The following is a 27,123-nucleotide window of genomic DNA, read 5'->3' on the forward strand; positions in this document are numbered from 1 at the left end:
CACCGTTCTGTCTTCAACACATGCTTTGTACGAAAAGTTCTTGCGGTCTATTGTTTGACGTGCGTCCAGCGTCTTTCGCGAAATAATTAATAAATACTTTGCAACTTATACTTACTTTGTAAAACTCGAGATCGCAACCTCACGCAAAATCTACCGCAACTGCATTTAGTTGTCGCGCGACGTTGAATCATTGATTATCATCGAATTGCTTAAGATCGATTAAGAATTAAGAAATAATTTCAATTAAGAATACAGTTTTGGTCGACCCGCGGTTGCATTCGAGCTTAGTCTGAATTAAATATATGTAAATTTTTGCTAGGACGAAAGGCCGCTGAACACACGGGACATCCCTCGCCCATCGCATTTTATTTTATAAATTTCTAATAGCTGATGTGAACTCCTTTTTGATTTTTTTTTTTTTTAGATTTTACTCGAAACATTTATGCCCGATACGCATTTCATGCACACATACGCACATTCACTCACACGTACTGATCATCCGGTCATCAAGCGAACCACGATATAATAAAGAGGACACCCGCGTCGACGTTTCGCAAAAGTTTCAAATATAATTTCACATGATTTTTTTTTCGCCACGCAACTGACGCGTTTTGTTTGTTTTATTAATTGAAATCGATTATATCGTTAGTACTCATGTAGAAAAATTTATTAACAAGAACGGAACGATTGCGACGCGAATGTCCATCTTAGCTAACGAACAAAGACTGCGAAAATAATAACGACTACCCTAAATCCTAAGGCACCTTTCGGCCGCGCGCCGAGAACAGCGAAAAAAAATGAGGAAAAAAAATAATACAGCCAGTTCTCGGCAAAAATAACTTTCTCCTGATATTTAAGTAACTTCAAATCATCAACATGCAAATTATTTGGCTATTCGTACCGCATCTGTCGAATTCTCACGAGCTGAATAGCCGACATAGCCCTTTTTAGTTTTCCGTAAATCCACGTTTATTCCGTCCGAACGATCAGTATAACGGCGTAATGGTCCCCACAATTACGCACACGATCAACATTATTAAGTACGTATGTATATCTGTTTCCATAATTACAATTGGTGTGCAACGGATCTTTGAAATCGGGTCTTGATAGTGCTGACACGCCATTACGTTCGGGACGGATAACATACACGCGATTATTTTTCTTTTACCATTTAGTGTCCAAATTACATTTCCCAATCGCCGACGTTGGCGCCGACGACGAGGATGCCTTCCGTTCAGCGCCGGGCGCAGCACTTCCAGAGAACGGACTAGTTCGTTTGTTCATTTCTGAAAGAAAGTTATTAAGGTTAATAGAAAATTAGTTTCGAGTACAGAAAAAAAATAGAATAGGTTCAATTTTCGGGAGCAAAAATAGTCCGTTATTTTTTTCTCATTAATTATATATACCTAGATAATTTTAAATTATCACATGCAAGTATTTGATTAATCAAATAGTTATTTGACTAGTTAAATAGCTTCACAAAGATTTCGAGAGAGAAAGAGCTTTATAGAATTACGGAGATTTTAACAATCCCATATTACGGAGATTTTGACAATCCCATAGTAGTAATAGTAGTAATAATTGATGCAAAGATCAGCTTTCTCAAAATCTTTGTTTTGCTGTTAGATTATGAAAATCCATTTTGGACTGCTCGAAGTTAATTGAGCTGCCCTGCGTGTAAAGTATTACGTACCAGATATTAATAGCATTATTTTGCGCCTTGCACCCCAAGCGCCAATTCCAATTTCACAAAGATCCTTCTCTGTCAAGGATGGAAACGTGGCCATGTCCACCTCGTGAGACGTGAACAGGCCTAGCGAATGAAAAGAAAGAAAAAGAAAGCGGTACTACGTTTCCATTTTTTTTTTTCAAGCAAAAGCAGAAAATAGAATAAAGCAAAAGCAATAGAATTTAAGATAAAAAAGCAAAGCAATGGCATTCGATAGAATAAAGCGTGCAATTATAAAAGATATGATAAAAGATTGTAACTTGATTATATATACTCACGTATATATTTCTCCAAGCCGATACTAGTCAACATACTGCCCAGATCATTGAAACGATGGGACGATGTAATTTTATTCAAATGGGAAGTCGGCGTATGATCCATATAATTTGAGGCCATCCCGATCTGTCCAACACGATCCTTGCTCGAGATAATACTACCGAAATCCATCTCGGTACTGAACACCACCGGCGTGGTCGGTTCTTTCCATAAATCTGAAGGATGTGACGTCAGCTCCTGCATTCAAAAAATTTTATTGTCAGTCTTAATGTTTAATAACTATTAATTCGCTAAGAAAGATTTAAAGATTTGATTAAATGTTTATCGTCAAAATAGCTACTCGATTCAAATATTTAAAAGAAATGTTAATACTTTTTAAGATATCAATCTATAAAACTGAATATCAATATAAATCTTTAATTTTACTCTTGTCAAAAATATTGATTTTATTATTTTTTTTTTATACTCAAGAAATCTGATAGCTACCTTGCTTAAGTCACTCGTAGTTATTGGCGGAATACTTTGGCTAAGACCATAACCAGACCAAGCAGACGTTGGTACGCGGAAATCGTTGGTGTTTGATTTATTCTGCATTGCCTTTGTAGCCAATAGTTTCTTCTGCTCATAATCGAAGGGCGTGAGATTCTGCTGCGCAGCCATCTCAAGCGATTTCTTCTCACAACCAGGTGCACGTCGATCGGTAACCGGTAAATCGGACAACATGCTAGATAGATCCGCTGAAAGAAAAACAAACATTTATTTTTAACTTGTAAATAGCCTGATTATTAACAACAGCTAGATTGTTGACTTCTTGAAACATTTGACTTACCTAAGTTAGTATTAGTATCCGTAGGATTGACTGGTGAGATGTTACGAGGACTAATAGCAGGACTAGATAAAGAACTAGAAACGCTACTTAGCGAAGAATAAGCTGCAAATAAAGTCATTACATAAAAATTAAATCAATTTCGATGTATCTTATATAGAGCATTTAATACGAAAATAATATCAAGAAAAATCTACAATATTAATTATATTAAAGTACACTATACTTCCACTAGTTTATTTTTATGTAGTAAAGTATTTTCAGATTTAAGGTAAAACTTTATTGAAGCATATTTTTATATGTATACTTCGGTAATTTTTTCTTTCACTTCAGCTTTCAGAAAATAATATTATACATATGCATTAAAAATTTTTTATCGTTTACAAAAGTTTTTATACTTCTGTTATGAAAAAAACGTAATAATAAAAAAGTTAAATAACAAAAGTAGCATGTAAAATTTCGAGTGTAAAATAAACTCACCACTGCCACCATCTTTGCTATCCATTAACGAATTGGCGTTCAGACCGTGGATACCGGAAAAGTTGGTCGGTACATTGTTATGATGAAATGCTCCAATACCGGGAGGACCGGGAGGCATCACGTGGTTCGATAATCCATGGGGTCCGTGAGAAGTTCCCATTATATTGTTGTGTAGCATGTGTTGTGTCGTCAGCAGATGATTTATGTGAGAGTAAGGATACGGACACAGTGACGAAACATAATGATGAGTAAGGCCCCAATGTGGCGACAGACCCAGAGAATTCGGTGAGTGCGAAATCGGCGATACGCAATACGACGAATTTTGCGTGTTTACATTTAATATGCTCGAGAAATTTTCCTGTACGCCGCTAATCAAGTTGTTGTTGGAGCCTATAAATATTAAAGAATTTACATTAATATTAAAGAATAAAATAGTAATAAAAACATATATAAATACAATAAAAGAATAAACGTAAAGTGGAGTTGATTATTTCGTGTTTTCTAAAATTCTTCTTTAATTAGTGTTCAGCTCATTCAAGACATGAGTAAAATTTAGTGTCATATAATATCGCTACATTATAAAAAATTGTAGTAAAATTTATCAAACTATTTTGAACATCGTGTAGTTCTATGTATAAGAGCGACGGATTTATAATTGACAGGTCGCGAATTCAAACCCCATATCCTATATTTATGAAAAATTTCGTAATCTGTGCTGACTTACAGTCAGTAGGAGTTACAAAAGAATTCTTTGTAGATGACTCTTTGATTAGGTTTAGATACTCAGTCAGGGATTGATATGTTCCACTCGTTTCCCTTATTACTACTACTATTACTGTCAAAAAATTTACTTGTGAAAAATTTATTTATTGAAAATCATAAAAAAGCTATACCACTGCTCGACATTTGATTACTACTGTGTGATGATATCGTATTTCTTTCTGATTGATTTAACGAACAACACTTACTATCGTTATTGGAACTGCTCTGGAAAATATTGCCAGCATTCGGAATGTGATAAGTAACCGGTATTTCAGCGGTTACTATGGGCTCGTCCAGTCCCAGCAATTGTTTCCGCGCCTGGTAAATATTACTGGCCTTTCTCTCGATTCCCTTGATAATGACAGAGAGTGTACTCTGTTTCGGCTTATGACGTACGTTGATAAACACGTCCAAAGACTGCATTAGCTGGGAGATCTTTTCCGCATCCACTGAAGCAGTCATAGAATCTTCTGGCAGATCGAACATAAGTACCAGTGGCAACGAGCCCTAAACACGCAATTATCGGCATGATTACATACAAGTATCATAATTACATACTGTGTCAGTATTAAAAAATATTTACAGAAAACTGAATTGTAGAAAGAGAACACAAGTAGAAATAGTTTGTAATCAAATATACACAAATATATATTTTAAGGCTTTTAAGTTCTGATTATTTGACCTATTGCGAGTTATAAAACAGTTAAAAATTACTGAAATTGGGAGAAAACTGTAAAAATTAGAAGAATATTGTAAAAAGAAATTTTAAGTATAGAGAAGGAATAACTCTAAAAAAATTAAAATGTTTATAGGAGAAAAAGAGAACTCGTTTAGAAGAAAAAGAGATTAAAATTGGAAATTAATTCTAGACTATATATGAACGAATGTATAAACATACTTACTACTAATTGTTGTCTAGCCAAATATACATTATGTATATCGCCAGTAATAGTAACATTGCTTTTCTTGAGGCTAGGTATATTCGGATCGCCGGCATCAGGAAACATAATCTGCGTGGCAGTACGTTGCATAATCATCTTCAAATTGCTACTCTGTTTCCCTAAGACGATGCTATGGTGTTGAGGTGAGATCTCCATCGACATTTGTACTTGGATTTGACTCTACAAAAAGAAACAGAAAAACTTAGTGATTTATTTTCTGAATAAGGAATAGGAATTTGCGAAAAATATAACAAAAGTACTAGTAACTTTTTCCACATCGACTTTTCGGTAAAAATTAAGAAAGTAAGAAATTTATATATATTTTGGATATTTTTAATTATCCAAATATATTATAAATATTATAAAAAAACATTTAGAAAGAATTAACTGCAGTGTACGAACAAAACTATTTTTATAAGAAGTTAAAATAATTCGAGATTTAATTTTCCCAATTTTAAGAATAATTATTCAATCTCTTTCTTGAAAGGACAAGGTCGTTTGTCAATTATTTTTGCTACTCACAGCTAGATTTTTGCACATATGACGAATCAGTAATTGTGTCGCTTCTTTGACTTGAGAAACTTCCCACTCGCATCCTTTGACAACTACTAGGGTAGCGTGCAGCTTCGGTCTTGTACGAAACATCACCTGAACATTGAACTTATCTTGTATCTTCACCACGTACGGCGAAGTGCAGTCTGGCATGCTCTGCGAAGCGCCCATTATAGGCAGCTCAAAGGAAAAGATCAGTGGTGTCAGGTTCTAAAAAAAGATAAGAACGACGATAAGTCGACATTTCTCTCGAATGTTTTGTCTTGAGATGAGTATTCAACTGAGCGAATCAACAACGAATGACTTATGAATCTAAATTTTTACTAGAAAATGTAAAAATTCAAATGAGACATTTATCACATGTGTAAACAGAATATTCATTAGCACTCGATGTTCGTTCATTGTGTGTTCGTTCATGACCCACTTTTATATAGGATCTCCCAAAAATCTCCCACTACTTTTTTACTTTTGGGCAGAAATTTTTATTTTATCGTACAACACATAATAATATTTTAGATAACATTACATTCTTGGTATTCAAGCCTGAAATAGAAATTCTCAATTAACGCGGCGTTCGATTAATTGAGAAATAAGATTTTGACTTCTCTCGAAATGTAATGACATCTTGCATCTGTAGCATACAATTTTCGATCATACCGAAATATATATAAATGGATATCTGACGTAATGTTGTTTTCACAAGCTCAATTTCTAGTGTTCGGTAAAGTGATCACCGAGCGTTAAAGTGGTACATCTTTGAGATATCCTTAACGCACGTCTTGCGAGAAATCTTACCCTAACACGAGCGCGAGCGCGTTCAACGCTCTCCATCTCGCCAGCAATGGAGACTTGATTGCTCTTATCTTGGTGATTACTGCGATTGCTGTCTGGGAAATGGATGTGGCAACCAGTTTCCTCCATCACTCGTTTAATCGTCAGACCACCTTTGCCGATGATATGCGAATGATCGGTGTAACTAACATCCAGCTTCATGGTTACTCTGTTACTTTGCTGAAAATTGAATTTCGAAATTGACTCACTGTCAGATTGATCTTTTTTTTTGCAACTCTGTATATCTTTATCGCTAATTAGTTTCGATTATTTTAATCAACTTGCAAATATTCTTGATTTTATTTCCTTCAGGAAATTAGATATTTCCTGTTTGTATAAATTCTTTGAAGTGAAATCTCATTTTAAGAAGTAAAAATTGAGCCAGTCTTGAAACAGAGTGACTCAATTTTTAATCTTAAAGAACGAGATTATATTTTTCAGAATGAGAATTTACTTTAAAAGTTTTAGAGAGATAGTAGATAAACGCAATCTATATCATACTCAAACAAATTAATGTGCTATTAATAAAATTAATAAAATAATCTTAAAAAATAGAACTTGTATTAAAAGTCTTTAATTAAATGTATATTTACCAAAAATAAAAGCTAACTTTGTATTGAAAAAAATTTAATTCTTGATCTGATATTAGCAATTGAAATATTAAAACGACATTAATGATAATGATATCTGTCGAAGTTATCTAAAGGTAATTCAAATAAGATTCGCTTAGATAAAAACTGAAAGTGCTATCCTAATCGTATTATTAATAATACTATTACACTAATAAGAATTAATGGGAGACCAGAGAGATACGTTTCTGCTAACATAATAAGAGATACTTAAATAAAATCTGTATGTGTATAAAACAGTAATCCTGTATCATTATATCAATCGGCTACCGAGAGAAAGTGCGATAGTATGATATTTATCTCCTACGATATTTATTTTATTCAGCACATTTATTCATCCGGCATGTTTACTCTTGCATTACATTCTGCGCGAATGTAATCTCTTCAGCAATTTACATTCGTTACACTTTGTATTTCTACTATATAACTTAAAGATCGCTGATTTTACGTGCGTGAGCTTCTCGGACCATATCGCCGATCCGCCGAGGACTCGTGCGCTCAACTTTAGATATCGTGTGGCTGAACATTACATAAAGTCACGCGATAACGTCGCGCGATCCGCCCGTGCGACTTTAGGAACTCCTTCCTGTATAACGAGTCATCGTCGTTGTACCGCTTCGCTCGCAACGAGGCCGAGCGTCTCGAAATGTTCACTTCGTAATAGTAAAATCGTGATAATTGCGAACGCAAAGAGATATTTGTAAGAGTTAAATATTAAACAAACACTCTTCGCGATAAAAAAAAAAAAATAATAAGACGGTGCTAACAAATCCAAAATCGAAAATTTGCAATTCTTATATTTCATTATTTTATCAGACAAACTTCGGCTGTGATTTATGCATCAGGTCTTATACGAATATAAGAATATTTCATAAGCTTATTTAAAAATTTCCGAACGTATGTAATAATTAATCTTATTTATTAATCACATTAAAGTGATGTCGAAATGGCGGAAGACAGAACCATAATAGTTCTTCGCCTAAACCATCTTTCTCGGTTAGTTTAAACATTCATCACGTTTCGAAAACGTAACCAGACAGATGCGACTGCGATTTCGAAATTCAGGACGTCGACATCCTGACGTCGGCGCGAAAAGATATTGAATATCTACGCACGTGGCAGACTGAGCTCTATAAATATCTTTGCGCTATTTACGCGCCATTCCGGTAGCCCGTAATTAGCGCTATATATACAAATGTTGCTGTCGTGCTACTTTTGCATGCCTGACGCAAAACATGACATCTATTTTAAAGTGTCCATGCACTTGCCGCGATTGCGATTGCGTGAGAGTAGATCACGTAAATTGTAAGGAAGAGGAAGAGAGGGACGGCGGATTTTCATGCCCGAGAAAACCAAGCGCAGAATTTCATCCACGTTTCTCTCGGCGAAGGTATATACGTGTTCCTTTCACACGTCCTTCTTCACCTCGTTTCTGTCGCCGTATATTCGCGCACTGTCTCTTGAACGCACGCATGTAGGAATGTACACTCGACAAAGTAACAGGAATCGATCGGTACGCCCGGTATGGCTGGCATAAAACGACAAGTCCGGCTCGCCTATCGTCTCGCGATTTAACGGTAACGGGATCAAAGCTAACGACATTTCACTGCGTCTCGTTATAGCTTTTTAAAGTTAAGGGATGTTGTACGATATGAGAACATGAACACGAAAGATTTAGCGTCAATCATCTAAATCGCTCTTCTAAGAACTTCAGAAAATAAATTTCAAAATCACGAAGATGAAGTTTAATTAAAATTTGACCTAGTTTTCAAATAACAATATAAACTCTCTAAATCTGAATCAATAGATAGTCATTAATTACCCAGTGACATACTTGACACTGATAATCAGTGAAGTTCAGTTAAAAAAGGAAGAATATTTTAGCATTAATAATTAAAATACTGATATTTGCACATTAATTTCAATCTTCCAATACTATATTCATTGAATTTAAGCACTAAAACAAGATTAGTTAACATCATAAAAATTAGCTTAGGAATCTCTCATTTAATTCACTTGATCATCAGTGGCATACTTGGCACTGATATCAGTGATTATCCATTGATTCAGATATAGAGAGAATCAAATTTTCAAGACAATCTCAAATTAAATTTAATTTTCTGTTTCCTCGAATTTTTGAAAGCAAGTGCTAATCATTTAATTGATTAAAGCGTTCATATTCAAAATATTCTCACGTCGTTTTGCATTGAATATTTTTTACCTTCTCTCACTATCTCTTTCTTTCTACAAAGCAATTCGGCTGCTCGCCTAAACATAATTCGCTTTCTCGCCTGGGAATTCGTGATCACGACAACGTATAAATAGAATATGTTCTTTCCGCGTGGTCTTTCGCCTCTTTTCTTTACCGCCTATTTCTCCCGACCTTTCTTACTTACGACATGCGTCTGGTAATTAAGTTGAAACATGCACGGAGCCGGAGAAAAAAGGCATCGCATAAACTGAAAGAGACACGGTCTGAAAGTTTAATAACCCAATAACTAAAAGAATCATCGAAAGAAACTGATAATATCACTGATTCTTGTTCTTGTAATCATATAAATAAATTTAAATATTTATTCATTATTTATAGTACACTCTAAATCTGTAGCAATGAAATTTCAATACAGGCATTAGTGGCAATTACGCCAATGTTACTGCCAGTGAATTTTACTGCAAGATGAGAATGGAAAATCCATTCGATAATTGGAGTGAAGAATTTATTCCAAAAAGGAGTTAATTTGGTTAGAAACCAAATTAATTCCAAAATCAGATAACAAAGTCCACGGAGATAAATTTTGAACAGGAGCATACTATCAATCTATCAACCTATTAATCTTATTTTTAATTTTAAAAAAAATTTAACAAAAATTATATACATTAAATTTAATCTATCTAATGGTAAAATAATGGTTTAATAATATAATGATATACACGTATATAATTTTGACAAACGATAAACATGCACAAATGACATAACGGTGCGCTATGTCGCTAAATTCCCTTCTTTATGTAAGAGTAGATAGTAAGTAGTAACATTCAGCAGTAACATTCAATGCATCTTGCAATGCATTATCAACTAATGCTTAAATCACTTCGATTTAGATTAATTTCAAAGCAGTGAAAATCCATACTTAAAGCAATGACTTTGCTACTCACTTTTGTTAGCAGTAAAATTTTCATTGCTACAAATTTAGAGAACTATTTACATTTTTAGTTAAATTTTTGAAAATGTTTTTTTTTTTAAAAAAAATCATCTGTTTTTTAATCAGCTTGACCCACATATTGCTTTGACACTTATCCTTATATTCGTGAGTGCCTGTATAAATTATACAATATTTAATAAGATTAATAACATTTTCGATTTAATATAAATTCAATGCTTTTATTAATTTTTATCTGCCAATGACGTAACACTTGAGAAAAGATAAATGGTCGCTTTAACATGTCACACAATCGAATTCTTAATTACCTATGCCGGTTCACTGATAACTGATACTAAGCATACGTCCTTGCATTCGATCGAGTCATTCCTCATGCAACGTTGTTTCCTCTATTGCAAAACAACAGTTAATACGGCAACTACGGTAACACTATAGTAGGAAAAGACCTCTCGAATCGTCCGATAATTGCAGTTTAAATATTCGATAAATTCCCGTTACACACTGACATACTTCTTCGTGGGAATTTTACTCGTCGACAAAACGATTGTCCCCTCTCCTCCTCTCAAAAAAGAACATTACTTGCATTCCCGATTATTGATATAGCCAATTTTGTACAAATAATAATTGGGCAAATCCAAAATGCAAAAACTATTATACAAAAATTAAAAAAAAACTTAAAAAAAAAGAACTCTTGAATTCCTTAGTTACGAATTGAACATTTTAAACTGTGTCAAAACCTTAAAAAGTATGTTAAACCGTATAAAATCAAAAGAGAAAAGTGAATAAAGTAAAAGAAGTTAAAGCTAAAAATTTCTACTTTATACTTTGACTAATTTAAATTTACTAATTTTTTTTATTTACTATTATATTATTTTTTATGAAACTCATTTTGCAAATTTTTCTATTATATTTAATATTTTATTTTTATTTAAATTTAAAATAAATATAAAAGAGGAGAAAGCGTTGCATTTTTTCATGTAATGATTTGTAATATAGGATGTAATTTTTTGTATTAATACGATAATACAAGTGCTCTTTAAAACCTTAAAAACTTTTATATTTACTATTTCAATTTTATTTCATTCAATGACTTATTTTTTAATTTAATTGATTTTGCATCAACTTTTCCGTTTCAAAATTAGCTAAATCTGTTTTCAGTTCCAAAAGCAGTCAAATACATTGTATTTTAATAAACAGAAATTATATTTCTTATGTCATATTATATACATTTAATTAACTAAAACAATAAATTTTTTTTAATTGAAAAAAGATTTTTTGATAACTTAAGTGACCATAAAATTATTCAAATTTTTTTCTCCCCAAAAAACATTTTAAAGATAGACATTTTGGAGATAACTATTTTTGCAAATAGGCTACTTAATTTATCGTGTCTCTTTCAATTCTATTCACTTATAGACGTATTCTTAAATTCTAAATGGTTTCGCATCGTTTTCTATTCCTTACTGTAATCTCAACAACTAATTGTGAAACGATTAGCGAAGTAACTTGTAACGCCGTTACTTCTTTATCATTACTCTGTTATAATAACGATGTGGCAACGTTCAATTTTTTTGTGAACTGTAATAGTAACATCAGAGATCGAAAGTCACTCGATCGTTACTTGTAACAAAAAAAAGTGAAAAAGTCACTCGTCACGGGAAAAATTAATTCGACATTTATAACTCGTTATTTTTTTAGTTACAAGTAAAGTTACTCGTTGCAAATTGCCTTTTTCAGTAAGTAAACGCGTGATGATGCAAGTAACTTTTCAAAGTAAACTTTCCCAACCGTAGCGTAATTTCAACGTTTAGTTATCATTCTAGTTAAAAATTGCAACAATCAAATTATTATTATAAAAAGTAACGGAATAGTAACTCTTCCATTCACTGGAAACGATACCTTTGACATTAACTGATTGTGAATCTTATCTATGTAGATAGAAACGTATATATAAAATATGTATGACTTACCCGTGTGTCTAAAATTTCCATTATCTTCTCCTTTGCTGATCGTACATCATCTAGTCGTCCTGCGACTTTTATATGCGGATCTGCGAAAAGAAGGTAGAAAATCTAATTACGGTGACGATCACGTGGGATACGCGTGGGAGTATAAGGGAACGTAAACGGCGGCAACGAGTCGCGCCTTTATTATACTGAGCAATCAATTATAATTGACCTCGTTAATTACACGTTACGCGACTAAACTTCATACCGTGCATAACAAAATAAGCGATTAGTCCGAAATAATAGCTTCCGTTTTAACTGACAAATAAAAAACATAAAATAAACACAGAGAAAGTACATTTACATTTTCCTTCTTTAAAAATATTTTCTACATATGTCTTTCGGATTGACTACATATGTCACACAGTGTTTTCACATATATTTTTTTCAGATTGACTACTATAGTATAAGTGCCTCAGGCAAAGTGGGTTAAGCTAAGACAAAGAATTTTCGTCGACATGCCATCGAGTTTGACCGACACCGAATATATGTCCACCGACATAAACAGTCATCGACTTTTGTGTATCGTCAGAAATGTTTGTTACGCGCGATTTGAAAACAAAATATCCATAAAACTGGGTGAAACTCGAGGTGAAACTGTTTCCTTATAAAGGTCGACGAACTCAGACGCGCTTCAGACATATGTAACCAAGGCGCCAAAAGCCTGCAGCGACGTATACAGTTATATCGGTTCAATGAAATTGGAGACACAAAACGGTGGTGTATGTTGAATACATACTATCGGTTAATCTTGACGTCCATGAACGTTATTGGCAAAGAGTTCGTCGATGATTTTAATGCGAAAGAAATCACGCGCAGGGCCTCGAAGATAGAAAGACACCGCTGGCGACTGCAGAAAATCCGATACCACACACATACAATCGATAGCTATTTTGAAGTCAGTCTTAGTATTCGCAACGTTTGCTTTTTCCTGAACGCGAGGCCTTCGACTGTATAACGTGTTCCAAAGTCGAGTGCGACGCGTCATTGACGCTGTATAATGATCGCACGTGCGCGTTTCGCTTATTAATTCGATCCTTGTCACGCATGGATGAGACTCGATAGTTCATCTATTACCGATTATCAAAAATTAGAAATCAATCATTAAATATAAATAGATATACGCGCGAAATGGAAAATCATCGATCGATACGTTCAAAAATGCGTGTAAAATGTGAGTTTTAATAGAGAGAATCGACGTTTTTTCGAAAATTTCGCTAATAATCTAGTTATATAATTTGTCTTACTTTTATTTTTCTTCTTTAAACATAACAAAATTCTAGCGCATAACTGTATAATGAGATTTTAATTTTGTATTACTCTCAAGTGGATTTGGTTTAACAGAGAAATTAGATTGAATATCCGATTATTAAAATATGATTTTAGTGATATTTTTCCATACAGTAGAATTGAGAATTATTTTGAGATTTTGGCAATAATCGAATTCTATTCCCGAACGAAGAATCCTCTGCGCAGAAAAAGAAAAACAGTTTTCGGAATTTCGCAATCAAAACAACGATACTATATCGCATAATTGTGAAGCAGCTTCTTATCTCCTTCTTCTTATCTCTCCTTAATTATGTAAGAGATATCATGGAAAATAACGCAATACTTGAGTAATGTGCTTTTGAAAATCGGAATCCGATTAAATTCACGACTATAAGCACTTAGCTGATATCTAGAAACAGCGTTATAATGCGATCATCTATCGGTCCTCGCGACACAATCCGTGATTATTTTTAGAATCGACGCAACGGTAGCACGCTGACTCTTCGAGTGCAAGACTTTGAGGCCTGACCTGACCTCTTTAGCGCCGAGCATAGAAAGTAGATGAATCCTGTTTGCACAAAGCGATAAGGAGTGTCGGCTGCCGTTGCGGTAACAAGAGAGGGGCAGTATCGGAGGCTCGACTGATTATCTGAATGATACAAGGTGTTCCTTAATATATGATGTGTACACTGCTATGTTTCACGATAAATTCACGTATAATGCATACAAACAATGATAACAATGATATACTTACGAGGCGTAAAAGCCATGATAACTGTCATACTTAAAATATTTTCGTGTCTGGATATATTGAAATTTAATAATCAAATTATTTTTCAAATTATTTTTAATTATTAAATAACTTTTTAACGAATATTTATAATATTTAGTAAAGATATTTATAATATTTAATAAAAGATAATTTTAAAAGTTGTCCTTTTATGCTATTGCTTTATATATTTCTATTCGTCTATTGAATTCTCACGGCTAATCTATGCTCTGTAAAATTGTAACGAATTTAAGCAAAACTTTCCCTCGATTTCACGATAATCTTATAAATTTTCTCGATTTAGATCAAAAATAAAACCAGTTAAATAATTTGATGAAGCAGCAACATTACAAAGTCACGCGATAGTTGGTTTTTAAATTTTGTTGTTTATTTCACACGCATCGTTCAATACAAATTGACTAAATATAACTATGATGTGACGGGCAAACGGAAAACTGGCAATTTATTGAGAAATAATCACAGCTCTAATTATACAATTAATCCAACCTTGTTATCTCTTCACCTATTTTATTCTTCAATTTAAACTTTTCGATATAAAATTCATTTTGTAAACCAGATGTAAAAACTTATTATATGATTTAATTTAATAATACAATAATAAATTTAATTTTTGTTTAAATTCAATTTATTAAATTGAATTAATCAAATAAAAGAGATGTATGTCTTTCAGTTTTACTGATACATTGGATAACTTTACTGTATTTCTAGAAGATTACCATCCAATCCAGGCACAAATATCATGCTAAGTAATAGTCATTATAATTCACAACTCTACACCATCATATAGTTATAAATGTCTACAAGAGAAAAAAGTTACATGTAGTCTTATCACTCAAAGAGTAGCGTGGCTTACGTGACTCGCGACACATCGACATCTTCACGCAGCGAAGAATTAGAACGGCTGCGTGATACTGATTGACGCTTAATTCGATCACAGACAATTATCCGGTTGGTTAGGTTGAACTAGAATCTCGCTGATCTCGCTGCGCAAAATTCACGACAGCTTCGAGAGCGGGTCAAATCACAAGGTGATATCCTATCACGACGGGGGAGATAACTCGATAATATCTATTAACCCTGAAGAGTGCATGATGTGAGTCAATTTAACTCATTCGTTGCCTCGAATGCAAATTTCGAGTCTTTTACGTCTATACTAGAGTACTTATTGCCAATTGTGATTTGTTATAAACTGCGAAATCACATATTGAAATATATACGGAATGACAAGTTCATAGACTTTTTACTCAAATTTACTAAAATTTTTCCAATTAGAGATTACTGGATCAATTTGTGGAATTATTCATAAATATAATTTGATTGAATTTTTTTTTATATTATAGTCATATTAATCCGATTACGTTAGTCAAAATTTTATTTATGATAAAATTCACTTAAAAAGATGACAATTTAGTGAATGAAATACTTGAAAAAGAAATCTTTTTTATATATCGCACTTGCTTCATAAAAATGAAGCATTTTTCATCTAATTTATTTGGAAGATATAAATATATACCGTATATTATAATGTAATTAATGTAATACTATATTTTTAAATTGTTATTTAAGTTAGTTGGAATCTTCACATATAATAGCAATCATTTTAGAACATTCTATATAGCTTTAAAAAAGTATGTACTCAAGTATGACACATCTGAACATACATACATGAAATAGATATATCAAACAGATCCAAGTAATATTCCACAAGCAAATTTCTATGGAATTTAAACTCTCGCGACAGATTCTTGCGTTATCATTTGGCCGTCATCGACGTTTCCGCGATTACATAAAAGAAATTATTATAATGAAACTTGTGAATAACCCGTATCATGCATCTGCATCACACTATGTGAGCACTTTTGTTTTTATGGACTTAAGTATACGTGTAAGATAACTCATACATTCTAATGATAATTTAAAGTCATAACGAGCCTCGGAATACAAGTTTATTTATATCCGATTACATAGACTATCATACGATTGGATTTGTAAAATAAAGAAAAAGAAAGCGACAGAGTGAAAGAGATAAAGAGAGAAAATATATATGCAGCAGCTGTTTAGGTCACGAGGAAGGAATGAATCACCGAAAAATTTCCACAAGGTCCGATCGCATAAAACGACGACACCGTTTGAAGCGGACGAGAGAATTCTCTGGATCGATTCACATATCACAATTTATGTATCGAGAAATTAATGACGAATAGACGATGAATTAATTTTACAATCGATGTGAAGAATAATATGAATGAGTAATTAATTATGGCAAATCTAGAAACTTCGAATTTTTATATTTCCGCCCTTTCGATCTTTTTGAAATTTTTATTGTGATATCTTTTGATTCCCAATTATTTTTAGCGACTCGTTAAAAATTCATCGATTATCAAATTAATATTTCATAGTTGAGAGATAATATTGTATTATAAAAAAATTACTGTTCTTTATTTAATTATGTTCATTATTACTATGTTACAACACACACACACACACATACATTAATTATTGTTATTACTTATGTTCACTCGCTTATATCTATTAGAATTTCACAAAAAATATGAATTGAAATTTTTATTAAAATTCGAAAATATTAAATTTATAATTTCAATTAAATTGAAAATTTCTTTTAAAGTTTTCTCATAAGTTGCGGTGTTGTATGGCTCGAATTAATCTCGAGTTTCGCGAGGTATGCAAATTTTTTTCTACAGCCAGTGATGAAACTTTAAATAATGATCATAAAGCCACGTGTGTAAAACGTCAGCTGACGAAGAGACATGACCGATCACTCGATTGACGCAATCCACGAACAACGCGTATTCGCACGACTACGCACGAGTCCAAATGCGAAGAACGTACGAAGAATCACGAAGGATGATTTTTGCGTGTTTTTCCTACGAGTATAATATTCCAAGGACGTACGATACACCGAATCTGAATTCCACATCATCCTCGAACTATCGATAGCTTCCGCTTGCACGCTTATTTCGTATTATTCTCTCGTTTGTCACGATAAATATACAGCAGTTATTTCCGAATTTGTGAAATACTTATATTAGGTGGATTTTGAATAATCGATAAAATAATCGATGAGATAAGAGATTTACATATTACTCCTTCTCTTTCGCGCGTTATTAATAATTTTAGAAGTAATTATTTTTAATTAGTAAATACAATTCACTTGGAATGTGTGTGAACGTTAAGATTAAATTTCTTAAGATTAAATAAAAAAGAAGACATCATCAGTCTAATCGTACTTTGTACCTTTGCACTCGTTAATGGATTTTGTCGGTGTCAGACAACGGTGACAATATTACGTGTCCGAATAGTTAAAATGAATCAGTTATTTTAGAAAGAGTGTTGCTCTCAAATTTCCATTTGTCAGAAAAGTAAACATTCATATATATTGTATTAATGAACCCTAAAAATATTCCGCCATGTCAGAGTCTATTGTGTAACCATCCCAATAGCTCAAATAACGTCTTTCTTACACAAATATATAAAGCAAGATTTATTTCGGTTATTGATTTAATACCTAAAATTTCAGATATTCCTATGGAGTAGTTTCTAATTTAATTCATAATATTTGTACAGTACGAGAGTACAATTTTCTATTATCTATTGTTATTGACATGTTCACAAAATCTTTTCTACAAAATTTTTTCTAAAATACAATCTGTAACAAATTGCTTTTAAAATAGATTCAATCGATCGATTGCTTACCTTTCTTTGACTTTGCGCCGATTTTCAGTCTTGATGGCCATGTAACAATGGTGTTTGTTCTCTCCATAACCTGGAACAATACAAAATCGCTATTGTTATGCACCGTATAGAGAATAATTCATTCGGAAAATAATTCATTTTACATAGATATTTTTCATTCATAATTTAATAATAGAAACACAATGCACTACAAAGTATCCCAAAGAGATTTCGAAATATTTTCCATCTTTGTTCTTTTTTTGCAACTTTAGGCAATTACTAAACTTGAACATAAACTTCCAGAAGTAAATTATTTGTTAATTATATAACGAGCGATATATCTTTAATATTTTTTTAAAATTACAGATTCATTTTCTGTATAACATTTGTTCGATGATTCGACTCATTGTTTAAAAACTTCTTATCAATTTTTCAGATTATCTCGCTTTCTACGTAACCTTCACGAATATTTAATCTCCTCGACACGTAGCTTTTACTTATCAAAGTTTGCTTATCATTACATTGACTGTTATTCACTTTCTGGAACACAATCCTTATCATTCCGAGATTTTATCAATTTCCTAGTTGTCGTATTTTTTATATGATTTTTCGAATATTTAATTTTTTACACACCTGCTCCCAATTTTGGATAAACATGTCTACCTTTGACTATGCGTTTATCATGAAGAAATCATAAATATAATTTGCATTATAAAATATAAAAAAATCATTAGTATGTTTTTTAATCTATTATTATAATTAATTTATTCTTTAATCGATGGTATTAAATTGCAGTGAACATTTAGAATTTATAAAAAATCTAAATGGATTTATTAATTAACTTTTACATAATTAAGATTACGAAATAATTCTTTTTTCTTAATGTTAAGAAATCTTTTCAACTACAATCTCTCATCTGCATAATATTTAATTATTATTCTCATTATTAGAATTTTAAAAAGATTACAATAATAATGATCCAATTTTAGTTGAAAAGAAATTTATTCTAAAATTATTGAAGATTTTATATAATATATGAAAGAACATCACAAGTAAAAATATTTTTTTGCATGCAATTTCTATTTTGAATTCGAATCTTCACCTCTCCGAGTTATTAACTGTCTGCATGTAATTTCTAAGTTTAGACAAAAGATAACTATTTTTAGATACAGTCTTCCTCACGTAACTTCTAGCTTCGAAGAGAAACTTGACTGTCTTAACTATGAATTAAATTAAATAAAACTCAGAATAATTTTATCATTTGTTCTTCAAAACTTAATCATTAAACTGGAATAATTGAAATCTAATGTGTGTATTATTAACTAGAATTTAATATTAATTCTCTAGATCATAAATATTCCAATCACAACTATCGTTAAATGTAATTATTTTTCCGAAAGAATATTACATGCAATCTTCATATGAAAGAGAAAACTTAAAATTGAGCGAACACAATGTGAGCTACTAAAAATTCTAATTCGGAATTACGACATTTATCATTACCACGGTCATTTTTTCGTTGAATATTAGTCTCTCAATTGTCGATGTTCAGCTGCGAAAAGGTCTTCGATCCTCGCAGTCAAAACGAAAAGAAAGACAATAAAAAGTAATAGTCAAAGAGTAAATTTCTACAAGACGAGAACGCGTTTCACAGTTATCACTTATTAAAAGCTCTATGCAATACAGAGCGACCTCGAGAGTGGGAGGTGAATGGATCACGATAACTTTCACGATAACGATAACGGGTCACTTGGCTGAATTCTTATAGTCACTGAAGCGCTAATTGCACTGCGGATGAATCGAGTCGCCAGATTTACTTTCACTCCAGCCACTGCTGATCGCAGTAAAACATCCCGGAAGATCATGCGGTCGCTAATTAACTGATCTTTCCACCTCGCGACGTAAGTAATTGTCTCCGTGAGTTTGTCGACCTCACGCTCGACCTCGTCAAAGATCCGGCGATCTCCGACAACGCGAGAATTCGAACTGCCTTGTAACTACTTTACGTCGAAGACCATCGATCGATCGATCGTGATTCCTAGCTCCGATTACATTTATCAGGTGGCACTCTACTAACTCTACTTCATTTCGTTGTGCGATATACGTGTGGATCACTTAAAAAATACTACGGTTTTAATTGTTTTTCAAATTTTCCCCTTTCGAACTTGTTTACAACCAGGTTCCACCCGCAAAGCACATAGAGTTTCGAGCCAGGATTCTTTTTTTACGGCAAAATACTTGTCGTCGAATCATAAGATCACCGCGGGATCACTGGCACGAAAGGAAACTGACTAACTGACTAACGCGAGATAATATAACGGGTCGGTCCGGTCGAATCACCTCCCACTACGTTCTCCAACTCCCGCCACTAGTCGCGACTTCACTTCACTGCGCACCATGTTGGCCTCTCGTCATCGCGACCCTGCCTCCGCGAATCCCACTTCCTCACCTGGAAGCTTTGCGAGCCTCCGCTTGCTTTACAAAGACAAATTAAGACTAATTGTAAGACGGTTAAAGAATATACAGTTCCGGTCTGATAGGCATTTCAAATCTTCCTATTGTTACGATTTTTTTTTTTTTTTTCCCCGAAAAGACTGAGGATCGCTTAAAATAGAAGAATTAAATATTCAAGAATATTCAAGAAGAATCTCGAATATTTTTAAGCGATGTAGCTTCGATGAGTTTCAAGTATTCTCACGTACTCAAAAATTATAAACAAGAATCTACACGATTTTTAGGAAATTCGATTTTTTTTTTAAACTTATCAATATGAATATTGCAACTTTTTTATTTGACATAATACAAATTTATATGATCGAATTCTAAACACATTTTTTCGACTATCAAATAAAATCTCCCGGTTAATCTAGAATAACATATGTTATAGTAGATCATATAGTATGATCATTTTATTCTGTCAAGACACACGTGTGACGTGCGCGTTTTAATGATACGCGACAACCTTTAAACTTTCATGTAATAATAATGTGGACCTGCGCGCGTCCGAAGTGCTTGTATATTTTTTGTTTCTTAAATTATCCTAAATTATTAGATATTAAATATTAAAATTTAAATATCTAACTTACCAGAAACATGTCTGCGAAATGAAAAATCGTCTCTTTCTTTGGAAAAATCTAGATCACAACAGATATGGTCGGAACGTCCAATTTTTCCTCGAATTCTCTTCTCACTCACAGTATAAGTTATTCGAAGATAATGTTGTAATACAAACAGACACTGTAGATACTATATCAGTACAAATATCCGCAATTACCGGCTTATATATTAGCCTATCTATCGTTGCGAAAAAAGGTCAACACTTTTAATTACAACACAGTTAGCATAGCACATTTCCGTTATAATTGCGAAGACATAAAATGCCCTGACTTATAACTATAATCAAACTATAATTTGCATTACGTACTTTCTGTACAACGAGTACGGAAAAAACTAGAAGCTACTCCGATCTGCTACTCTAACAACGAGCTACCTGTCTTGACTAGGACACTTGCAATACTGAACTGAGCATTACTATGTAGGTTGGTCAAAAGGCTAGACGTAGGTAGTTCGTTTTTCGGGGGTTGCATTGTGTGGAGGTTCTGAAAGGCGTTTCTCTAGAAGCCGAAAGGAAGCTGATTGGATGGCAATTTTTGCTGAGCAACTAACTGGTCATTGATTCAAAATTTTGTATAGGGGGAGGAGGGGGAGCTTTTTAAAAAATTTTTATCTAGAAAATAAATATTAATTACTTAATTATTTGTCATATGTAATAACGTTCTATTCTAATGTATCTAAACAAAAAAGCTTCACAAAAATAATCGTATTTATGAATCTTAGAAATTCTAAAATTCTTGAATTGTATGAATATTTTTTATACGTCTAAATAATACAATTTTTTATTTTTCATTATTATTAATATACTTACATTTTTTTTAATTATTAAATTATTTTATTGAGATGATTATTAAATAATTTGTTAATTAATTGTTAATTATTTCTTTTTATATTATTTTCTAAAAATAAGTTTTTTTTTAATTAAAAAAAGATATCTCCCGTGTACCTTTCGCACTCACTGTAAGTATATGTATATAAAACACAACCACTCTTTCACATTATCGTATTTACATGCGATATAAAGCAGTTTTTGCTGCAATGTTTATAGCACGATAGTGATTGTAACAACAATTGCAATTACAATGCAGCGGTAATAGCTGCAACAAAGTTGTACATAGATATCTCAGCACTCAACTTTGAATATTTGACATCTACAACTCCATAAACTTTTGCACACTATCATAAATTCTTAAAAATCCTACCTCTATAAATCAAAGGAACTTAGGAGATAAGATAAACTTTCGCTTGTTGAAACTCATAAAAACGATGAACAGTGATTTTCTGAATATAAAGCTTACTTCTTTTTCAAGTTTAACATTTTCTTGTAACAAATATTTTAAGAAATGTGAAACCAAAATTTCTTTTTTTTTTTTATTTATAGTAACAAATTTTTTTTCATCTTTGTTTATTTTGTTACAAATTTTTTTATCAAGGTTTGTATATTTAAATATGCTCCAACATGCTCCTATTATAACACTCACTTCAATGCGCTTGTTAGAATGAGTAAATAGTATTGCTGTAAAAAATAAAATATTAAATGTTAATTTTAATTTGCGTGCTCAGAAAGTCCACTATATGTCTTTAAATTAAAATTAACATTTTACTTTTTACAGTGTAGAAACATGTTAAAATACGTTGAAACATGCGATGTGAACAATAAATCTTAAGCTATTATCAAAACAATTGACAATTTTTCCTTTGACCATTAAATGACCTTTTCTTTGACTATTAGAAAGCGAAAGAATCGATTTTTGAAAATTTACAACTTTTTCCTTAGTAAGATTGATTATAATTCGTTGTATTCTTTGCTTTAAATTATGGTATCGTTTCTAGACAATTACAGCACTTCTTTGTCTTATTAAGGTTAGCAATTCATTTTTAGTAAATCTTCAAAGAAACTTATACACTATTGTGAAAAAACTATTGTGAAAAAACTGTCATTAATTTGATGATGGCTTATTGATAACACTGGTTGATAAAAATTCATTCTTTTGGTCTTAAAGTAAATAAAATCTACTAAAAACAACTTTATTTAAGGTCAAAATGGTATCGACTAATGTAATTAAAAATTAATTGCAATAAAATAAATACAAACAGAAAATAAACAAGAAAAAAGATGTTCTAAGAAAAGAAAGAGAAATTTGTTTCACATTTTGATTTCTTAAAAACATTTGTTGCAGGAGGATTTCTCTCAGAAAAAGATTTGGCAAGTTTTCTGAAGAAAGAAATTCAGTGTTCCTAAATTTACTCAAATAATGGTAAAAATGCATTAATCTAAAGTGTATATTTATACCATCTATGTATTAGAAAAATGTCGATTGATTCTGGAATATTGTAATAACGGAGATTGTAAGAGCATAAAACACATATATTAATATTTACGCTTTAAACAAATTATGTACATGTGAAAGTTGTGTTCATAACATTATGTTTTTATTAAATAGATTATTTATTATAGATTATTTATTTTATTTTGTATTAGTTTTATTGTCACAAACAAAAATTTTAAAAATAATAACAAAAATCTAAATTTTTTTATATAAATATTTTAAATACTAAAAATGACTTATGCATGTTTCATTGAGATTCACCAATTAATTTATAACAAATGAATATTTTTATTTACTGAACAATTAATGTCTGTATCTCAATGTAACTTTACATAAATATTTTCGAATTCATAAAGTATTTATATAAAAAAATTGAGACTTTTATCATTATTTCATAATACATTTTCATATATTTCTATTATTAGAGTACAATTTTAAAAAATATTACTTTTTATTAAAATAACTTTTGATCCAGATAATCAATTGTCTCTAATTTTTTTACTTGTAAATGCAATTTAGAATAATCTGTAATTTTTTCAAGTAATTCTTAACATTGTTTTTTCCTTACAACCTCCTTCACTTTCTTCTTTTTCTGAGATTTATTATTCTGTCACGTAATCCGATTTCAAAATTTTTTTATATTTATTATTAATTTCTGAATGAATCAAAAGGTATCCTTATAATATATTATAATTTATAACTCAGAAAGATTTTCTAGGACAGACGGCGCAGCATTTCAAAAGCGCATTCTCAATTTTTATTTTTACGAGAGAAGAAAACCTTTGCAAAATATAATAAAAACCTTTTCTCCAATTTCAGTTAATTTCTATGTCTTTCAATGACAAATATTTCTTTTAGTATAAATAGAAAGAATTTTCTATTTATAGAATTGTAAAAATTTTCTCTTCAGTTCTTAAAATGAACAGGTAAAAAAAGATTCGTGTATACCTGGTCAGTCATTAAAAGGTCTTGAAGTCTGTTACTTACATTTGTCACAATACATAGTGCATGTCATTCTTCATAAATCCTTTTATGTGGAAAGAACTTTTCCATTATATATTATTTGTTCCGGTATATATTGTCTTTATTATCTATACTTTCACTCACCATCTGTAGTCAATTTCAATAGAATATAAAAGCTACGAGTATTTTTTTTTGCGATTACACTCTTCAAATTAAATATCTAAAAAGCTAAATATTCTGAAATTACAAAAATAGCTGAATATTTTAAACATTAAATATTAAATTTAAAAGAACAAAATTAAAATTTGTTATAATATCTAGCTATGTGTTCAAAAAGGATGTAATATGCATAATTTACATATTATGAAGATTTCATGAAATTATAAAATATTTTAATCTCTCATTTTAATCTTTTTCTTTACTATCATTTTTTGTTTCGTTTATTAAAACCTTCACAAAAGGATAATATATATTACTTAATTTTAAATTTATATTAAAAAAATAATTCTGTTAAAAATGCGCGTATATTATTTATTTATTGCTGTTAAATCTACATTGTGTACGTTATATGAATGTTTTGATTTACAGAATAAAATAAGCAGAATAAATACAGCTAATGAAATTGTACGTATTTATATTCTTTCAATAAACTTGGCAAGATCGAAACAACTGTGTATCGAGCAACATACGAAGTTATCGTGAAGACATGCGGGTCTTTATCTTCAACATGCACGAGTTACTGATTATAGAAACCAGATAAATATGTGTGAGGGCCGACTCGATATGAAAATACTTTTAATCGCATGTATCGATTGCGCAACAAGTTGACAAAGAAAATTGCGAACGTTTGAAATATTGTGACATACTTAATAATTTTTCAATTTTTATTTTTAAACACATTAGTCATATTTTAACGAATGTTAATGACATAATTTTAGAGTGTAAACCACTTGACATTACTAATGCTTCAAAGTTTTTGACCAATCGGTAGAAAGAATTTTATTAATTGGCCAATCAAAAAAATGCTTCAAAGCATTCGTAATATCAAATGAACCGTACTTAATCTAATTTATTTCGTTTTGCAAATGCGGGAAAAATTTTGAAAAATTAAGCTAAAACTTTGCGGATTCGTCTTTTTCCATTTTTCATTTTTGATTCTGCAACATTTCCTATTGTATTAACCGATCGAAATTAAATAACAATACTTGAGAATATTACTTGATTTACATTCATAATGAACAATTTGAAGAGTATATAATTAGTGATATTACTTCATTGATAAGGATTAAATCTATCGGTATGTACAGTATGTTATTGCTGTGCAAAATGCTGACTTATCAAAGATATCACATATCACAATTAAAAAAACTCGCATGTGTAAGAAGCTCGACAACAAACTTTCACCGATTATTCTTAAAAAAATTCTGGAGATTAATGTACATACATGTTTACTTGTGCAATAAAGTGTCTTATTATAAAATGAGATAGTGCATTGCATTTAAATATATATACACTGCTAATATAAATTTAAGAATTCTAAAATTTTTTTCACTTACATTCAAGATCTCCTTTTCAAAATTAGATATGGAATTACAATTCAAAGGGAATTACAAATTCCGAATTAATAGAAATGTAAGTAGTAATTAATTGAAATCTTGGTACGCAGCCCAGTTACGATTAATATTAATCTGAGGATTAAAATACCGGGAGCTCTCTTTGATCATACACGTTGCCCGTTATCACTCCACGTTTTATCGTCATTCCGAATCACTTCGATCGCGTATGTCGCAGCAGATTATACATGTAACTTCACCGAATCGCAAATCTAGTTTGACGAATCAGCAGCGGATGTGTCTCGCGGTCTGTTCGAGCGAAGATCATGCATTATGCAATGTATATGTTCGTCCACGTACACGAACGCACATATGTTAGATTCAACTAGATTAAACTTTGTGAAAATAGAACATATTGCTCGCTTGAATTATTATGACTTGAAAAAATAAGCTATATGAAATGATAAGCTATAAGTAAATCCATCCAGCAAATATAAAGAAATTAAGGTAATATTTGTAAAATAACCAGGTAGTAATGAAAACGTAATACGAAGGCGTCATAAATATTTTTAATTATGAGCGAACGATATCGAAGAAGCATTTGCAAACTTCTTGAAGAATTAATACGTCATATTTCTAAAACGTAACACAGCTGCGTCTCCTACCAGAAACGGAATAATATTTACATAATACAAGATATTATATTTCTTTAGGTAGATTAAAAGATAACCGCGAAGAAAAACGTGATCGCGAAAATTAAAACGTTCGTAAAAGAAGCTCCATTTTGCAATTAATCGGGTTTTAATCGGGTTAAAACGAAATCGTTATAAGAAATTATAGCAAATTAATGTAAAGTATTTAAATGTGCAATTTGAGACGTGTATATAAATTTATATTTTATTATTGTCGAGCAAAACTGACATCTCAAAATATAAATTTATAACGTATTAATTAATACATACCATATGCCAAAAGATAACCGTTGACTGATTATCGTAATTTAATTCAGTAAGACAACCAGAATATTTCATAAGATAATGAAGATTTTTAATTCTTTTCAAGTATCCCATATTTGAGATAGAAGATTTGAATTAAAAATAGTCATATCGGAGAATTAACGAAAGAAGTGATGAAATCCTATCTCAGCAACTACATTATTCATGCTAATTTAAAAGTTCCGAGCTATCTGCAAAATCAATATGCATCACTGAAGAGGCA

At 31.5% G+C, this 27,123-nt stretch overlaps 1 protein-coding gene across 4 annotated transcripts in view; it reads right to left on the reverse strand.

Annotated features, from left to right (window-relative positions):
- Positions 1-401: 401 nt before the first annotated feature.
- The window catches only part of BicC (protein bicaudal C), a 35,047-nt gene continuing 8,325 nt past the window's right edge, over positions 402-27,123 (reverse strand). The window contains exons 1-13 of one of the 4 annotated variants that reach the window (XM_011060708.2): positions 21,032-21,786; positions 17,967-18,036; positions 12,158-12,237; positions 6,362-6,577; positions 5,537-5,776; positions 4,976-5,194; positions 4,280-4,580; positions 3,312-3,701; positions 2,835-2,936; positions 2,492-2,742; positions 2,008-2,242; positions 1,694-1,813; positions 402-1,286 (exon numbers count right to left, since the gene is read on the reverse strand). In XM_011060708.2, coding sequence (XP_011059010.1) covers positions 1,165-1,286; positions 1,694-1,813; positions 2,008-2,242; positions 2,492-2,742; positions 2,835-2,936; positions 3,312-3,701; positions 4,280-4,580; positions 4,976-5,194; positions 5,537-5,776; positions 6,362-6,577; positions 12,158-12,237; positions 17,967-18,036; positions 21,032-21,040 — 2,355 coding nt within the window. In that variant the 5' untranslated portion in view covers positions 21,041-21,786 and the 3' untranslated portion in view covers positions 402-1,164. Of the gene's footprint in view, positions 1,287-1,693; positions 1,814-2,007; positions 2,243-2,491; positions 2,743-2,834; positions 2,937-3,311; positions 3,702-4,279; positions 4,581-4,975; positions 5,195-5,536; positions 5,777-6,361; positions 6,578-12,157; positions 12,238-17,966; positions 18,037-19,448; positions 20,486-21,031; positions 21,787-27,123 lie in introns of those variants that run through there. The other 3 variants (XM_011060707.2, XM_011060704.2, XM_011060705.2) reach the window with 3 other exon arrangements.

This window comes from Acromyrmex echinatior, chromosome 9 (genome assembly GCF_024713525.1).
Source record: "Acromyrmex echinatior isolate Ae372 chromosome 9, ASM2471352v2, whole genome shotgun sequence".
Taxonomy (NCBI): domain Eukaryota; kingdom Metazoa; phylum Arthropoda; class Insecta; order Hymenoptera; family Formicidae; genus Acromyrmex; species Acromyrmex echinatior.